This window comes from Otolemur garnettii, unplaced genomic scaffold (assembly GCF_000181295.1).
Source record: "Otolemur garnettii isolate 467f Iridium unplaced genomic scaffold, OtoGar3 scaffold00077, whole genome shotgun sequence".
NCBI lineage: Eukaryota > Metazoa > Chordata > Mammalia > Primates > Galagidae > Otolemur > Otolemur garnettii.
In genome coordinates, this window is record NW_003852472.1 from 2,035,725 (window position 1) to 2,041,724 (window position 6,000).

At 47.6% G+C, this 6,000-nt stretch overlaps 1 protein-coding gene across 2 annotated transcripts in view; it reads left to right on the forward strand.

The window, feature by feature from the left end:
* Positions 1-6,000, forward strand: part of LOC100941993 (huntingtin-interacting protein 1) — a 53,177-nt gene that overhangs the window by 29,424 nt on the left and 17,753 nt on the right. For both annotated transcript variants that reach the window (XM_023515745.1, XM_023515744.1), the window contains exons 8-12: positions 3,297-3,372; positions 3,455-3,595; positions 3,813-3,910; positions 4,264-4,336; positions 5,254-5,437. In XM_023515745.1, the coding sequence (XP_023371513.1) occupies positions 3,297-3,372; positions 3,455-3,595; positions 3,813-3,910; positions 4,264-4,336; positions 5,254-5,437 (572 nt within the window). The remainder of the gene's footprint in view (positions 1-3,296; positions 3,373-3,454; positions 3,596-3,812; positions 3,911-4,263; positions 4,337-5,253; positions 5,438-6,000) is intronic.

Consider the following 6,000-nt stretch of genomic DNA (forward strand, 5'->3'; position numbering starts at 1 on the left):
AGGTTATCTGCGTTTTAAGGAAATAGCTCAGACAGGAACAACCCTACCGATGGCTAGGGAAGCTATTGGTTCTCTAATAGATCCCATAGAAACATATAGAAGAGGCTTGGCGCCTGTGGCTCAAGCAGCTAAGGCACAGCCACATACACCAGAGCTGGCGGGTTCAAATCCAGCCTGGGCCCGCAAAACAATAATGATGGCTGCAACCAAAAAACAGCCAGGCTGTTGTGGTGGGCTCCTGTAGTCCCAGCTACTTGGGAGGCGGAGGCAGGAGAATTGCTTGAGCCCATGAGTTGGAGGTTGCTGTGAGCTGTGATGCTACAGCACTCTACCCAAGGTGACAGCTTGAGTCTCTGTCTCAAAAAAAAAGAAAAAGAAACATATAGAAGAAACAGATTCCATCCATTCATTTATCATCCTTCTTTGTGCCCAGCACTTCATCTTTTTTTCCTTTTTCCAAGTTCTGGTCTTACAGGATTTACATGCTGACGGCTCCTAAATATGTATCTCCAGCTGAAACATCTGAATTCCAGTCTCACATACCTGATTTGACATCTACACACCAGACCTAAATCTCAAACTGAACTCTAGCTTTCACCAAAACACCTTTCTCTCCCCAACCTTTTCTATCTCAGTAAATACTGCTATAATTCACTTAGGGCAGAGATCTGGCATTCCCCATTTTCCTCATCCCCCCGTGTCCAGTCCATCAGTGGGTTCAGGTGACACCCTACAAATATGTCCTGCTCTATCCACATTTCCATTTCTTCCGCTACCTGATAGGTAGCTGCCTGTCAGGACGCTTCAATACTGACCAGTCTCCTGGTCCTCCCTTTGCAATGCAGTCCTTACTCAGTGGATAGAACAACCTAAGAATGTAAATCCCTTGCTCAAAACCTTGAAATGGTTCCTGGTTACACGTTGAATAAAATGTAAGGTCTTCTTTGTTATGGGCTGCAGGGCCCTGCATAGCCTGGCCCTGTGCCTCTGACCTCGTCTCTGGTGCTTAGAGTGCGCCAGCCACTTGGGGGTCTTCTTTCCATTCCTGGAACATACCCCATTGGGGCCTTAGCACTTCCTATTCTCTCTTTGGGGTGTTTTTCCTTCAGCCTGGCCTGGTCCAGGTCATGATGGGTTGTTTTGTTTTTTTTGTTTTTGAGACAGTCTCACTATATCACCCTCTTGGATTTAAGCGATTCTCTTGCCTTAGCCTCCCAACTAGCTGAGACTACAGGTACCCACCACAACGCCTGGCTGGTTTTTGGTTGTGGTTGTTGTTTAGTTGGCCCAGGCTGGGTTTGAACCTACCAGCCTTGGTGTATGTGGCCAGCACCCTAACCACTGAGCTATGGGCACTGAGCCCCTGGTCATGTTTTGTCACCTAGTCAGAAGGGCAGTCTCTGAGCCCCTTATGTAAGTCAGCTCATCTTCCCTCCTTCTTCCTCCTCCCTAACCCCACCCTACCTATTTCTTTCATAGTTCCTAGCACGGCTAATTTTTTAACCATTATTATACCCCTAGCACCTGACAAATAGCAGTCCATTAAACACGTGGCACTCCATAAATATTTGAATGAATTAATGAGCTAATTAGCCAACAATCTAGTCTAGGCAAAAAGAGCTTGTCTGACTGAGGAGTAGGTTATTGTGGCGCATTTGGGGAGACAAGGAGGTGAGTAGATGAGAGGTATAACTCATCCTTCAAGTAAGCATATCCAGGAAAGGAGGCGGGAGGGAATGGGGTGGGAGGAGAGGAAGCTGAGCCCTTTGAAGCCCTTCATGCTTGTCTGTACATTTTTTGACCCTCTTGTTTATCTTGTTAATTTTCTCTTCCTTGACTGTAGCACCTGAATCCCTAGTTTAGGCTTCTTTTGCCAGTTGCCCAGGAGTAATCATAGGACAAGTGCAGAGCTCTACTAACCTTCTGGTCTTCCCTGTTCCCTTTGGGAAGCCTAGTGCATATTCTTTGATAAATGACTTATTAAATCCTAGGAGACAGGTCCCCAGGGCTGATTTCCTGGAATGTTAAATTCCAGTAGCTTGTGAAAGCAGTCGAGCCTATTACTGTTGGCTCCAGCCCAGAAAGACAGGGATGTGTGGTTAGGTGATTTGATTTCCTTTCATTTTTCTCTGGCTTATGAAAACAACCTCCTGGAGCAGCCGCCTCACTTTCTCTTCCACACAGATGCGGCCCCTTTCTGAGGCCTCACTGTCCTTGAATTCAGAGAAGGCAGCAATGACATCACAGGGACAAATCTTGGTGTCTGACAGACTGTAATAAGACCCTGTAGATTTAGTTTTTGAGGCTGAGCAAGAGAAGATTCTGTATTGTAGGTAGAGGATGCTGAGATCTATGATCCTTACATATCCTCAGAACATATAGAAATGGATGATCTCAGGTTTCTTGGTCTTCAGTATTTAGATCCAAAATAGAGCTGGGAATGGTAGCTCATGCCTAAATCCTGGCACTTTGAGAGGCTGAAGCAGAAGGATCACTTGAGGCTAGGAGGTCAGGACCAGCCTGGGCAACATAGCCTGTCACTAACCCCCCCACCACCACCACCACCAAAAAAAATTAGCCAGGCATTATAGCATGCATCTGTTGTCCCAGGTACTTAGGAGGCTGAGCTAGGAAGATTGCTTGAGCCCAGGAGTTGGAAGCTGCAGTAAGCTATGATTCTGCCACTGCCCTCCTGCCTGGTCAACAGAGTAAGACCCTGTCTCTAACAACAAAATAGAGATTTGGGAATGAGAAAAAATATGACAGTTTCTTCATGTCTGTGTTCATCCAAGATTAGGGCATATATTGTTATTCTGCCTGGCACTATGTCAAACCTAGTCCCCACTCTCTAGGAAATTATGGTTTAATTGAGGAGATAACAAAAAGAGGGCTACCTTAGTAATTAATTAGTCCCTTTCCCTTTCCTATGGTTAGTTGGTTTCTTCTCAGAGAAAGTAAACTTACTTTAATGTTGTTCTAAAACCAAACATTCCTAGGAAGATAAGTCTGCAAAAACAACATATATTCTACACTGATGAAGAAATTTGTTTGGGGGTTGTCTACACTTCCAAAGGATTTGTGTCATGAATTACTCTTTCCTGGCCACCAGACAACTGAGGATTGGCTATAAATAACCCTCTGTAGCATCATAATTGAATCCTAGCGCCATGGAGTTCATCTCCTTGACAGCCTGTGCCTTTGGGCAGGGTAAGGGTCAGGAAGGGCAGTGGCTGCTCTGCCCCTGCCTGGGGCTGATGAAGACACCCAGCACCCCTCAGGCCCTTTTCCATCTCTAGGTTGAAAGATCTGTTCTACCGCTCCAGCAACCTACAGTACTTCAAGCGACTCATTCAGATCCCCCAGCTGCCTGAGGTAAGTGTGCCTGGCCACTGCAAATTCCTAAGGTGCTCTCTTAGAGTCTGGCACCATTTGAGGATGTGTCTCCCTTCTTCAGAACCCACCCAACTTCCTGCGAGCTTCAGCCCTATCAGAACACATTAGCCCTGTGGTGGTCATCCCGGTGGAAGCCTCATCACCTGACAGTGAGCCAGTCTTAGAGAAGGATGACCTCATGGATATGGATGCCTCCCAGCAGGTGGGGGCCACATGGAAGAGAAACGCAGCCCTTCCCATACCCCCAAGTGCAGGAGAAAGGCTGGGAAAGGCCCTGACCAAGGCTCAGTGGCTCTGAGCACTCTTCTCTGTGATTCCTGGAGGGGGCATAAATAGATCTAACCTGGATTAAGAAAGGAGACCTATATATAGAATTCTTTGGCTCTCTAATTCATTCTTGCTCCCTTTGATCACCACAGAATTTATTTGACAACAAGTTTGATGACATCTTTGGCAGCTCATTCAGCAGTGACCCCTTCAATTTCAACAGTCAAAACGGTGTCAACAGGGATGAGAAGTGAGTTCCAGCTGTGTTCTAGCAGGTGGTGCAGGACCTCAGGGAAGCCATGGTTTGCCTCATAACACGGACCCAGAGAGGGACTTTAATGATACTCGGGGCTCCTTAGATAAAGGATGTCTTGATCCTCGCATATTGGCCCCTTTAATTCCAGAAGAAAATCAATTAACTGTGGGCCTTTGGGTATTAAATTAGCAATGGGTAACACTTAGTAGCACATAATTTATGGAGTTTCAAAGAATTGTCCCCAAATAAATACAAGCTTTTAACTTCCTCCCCTGAGCTTCCAGCTCACATTAAAGGAAAGACGTAAAAGCTCAGCAGAAGCAAACCTATCCTCCTTATCTTCCCAGGGACCACTTAATTGAGCAGCTGTACAGAGAGATCGGTGTGCTGAAGGCACAGCTGGACAACATGAAGACTGAGGTATGCGATGGGGTCCAGTCTGCTTTGTGCTTCAACAGGATAGATTTTAATGTCTAAATTTACATCACATAGATACTTGTTGGACCACATCCCAAGGTGAAGTTAATTATTAGAAATGGTGAGGCCAGGAAGACCTCAGTCTTCCTGTGACTTCATTGTGATACTTTGAGAGCAGCAGTGTCTCCTTGATGCCCAGAGATGACCTTGGTCACCACCTGTCTAGGAGGCTGTAGCAAGTGAGACAGGTCCTTCTCATGTGTAATAAAAAGATTTGGTTTAGGCTGGTCGCAGTGGCTCATACCTGTAATCCTAGTACTCTGGGAAGTCAAGGCAAGAGGATTGCTTGAGATCATGAGTTCAAGACCAACCTGAGCAAAAGTGAAACCCTGTCTCTACTAAAAAATAGAAAATATAGAAAAATTAGCTGGACATTGTGGTAGGCACATATAGTCTGAGCTACTTGGAAAGCTGAGGCAGGAGGATCTCTTGGACCCAGGAGTTAGAGATTGCTATGAGCTAGGCTGATGCCACGGTACTCCAACTTCGGGTGAAAAATTGGTGTAGCTCTGATTGCTGTGTGTGGTGTCAGTGCTGTATTGGTGACTGACCCTAGGAGCTGTGGCTGGTCACATGACTACTTAAAGGGACAGCCACGGCACCCTTACCTCCCTCCCAGCTTGTCTTCTGCTGCTCCTGACCCCTTTTACTAAGACCAGGGTTCCCTGGCCATCGTCCCCTGTTGTTGGTTGGTTCATAATGACCAGAAGCCCCAACTCTCCTGAGACTTTGGGAGTTAGCTTGTTAGGGGACTAGGTATTTGGTGAGTTCAGGAAGCAAGTAGGCCCCACTTCTCCTGCCCAGCACCCCACCCCCATGGCAGCAGATGACTGACCTCATGACCTGAGTACTCCCTACAGGGCCAGCGGGCTATGTTGCAGCTGAAGGGCCGTATCAGTGAACTGGATGCTGAGCTGGCAGAGCAGCGGCACCTGCGGCAGCAAGCAGCCGATGACTGCGAGTTCCTCCGGGCAGAGCTGGATGAGCTGCGCAGGCAGCGGGAGGATACCGAAAAGGCTCAGCGGAGCCTGACAGAGATAGAGAGTGAGAGGCCACTGGGGTAGGCCTGAGGGTGGGCACGGGAAGCAGTGTCTTGCTATATCAAGATTAAAGGTAGAGGTGGGCAGCAGAGCCCAGGCCCCACATCTTTCTAGAAATACCATCAGGAAGGCCAACTCTCCTCCTCAGTCTGAAGGGCAGCAGGTGCCGCTGAGTACAGAAATAGGGACTGTGAAAGGTGATGCTGAGCTCCTGCCCTGGATTGTACACCCAGAGGAGAGGGAGAGACACCAGAGAGCCTAAAGAAGAAATTGTCAGAAAAGCCAAAAGCCCTGATTAAAAAAAAGTGCCGTGTGGCTCAGTGCCTGTAGCTCAGCGGCTAGGGCACCAGCCACATACACCGGAGCTGGCAGATTCAAACCTAGCCTGGGCCTGCCAAACAACAATGACAATTACAACAAAAAAATAGCTGAGTGTCGTGGCAGGTGCCTGTAGTCCAAGCTACTTGGGAGGCTGAGGCCAGAGAATCGCTTAAACCCAAGAATTTGAGGTTGCTGTGAACTATGGCACCCTGGCACTCTACTGAGGGCAACATAGTGAGACTTTGT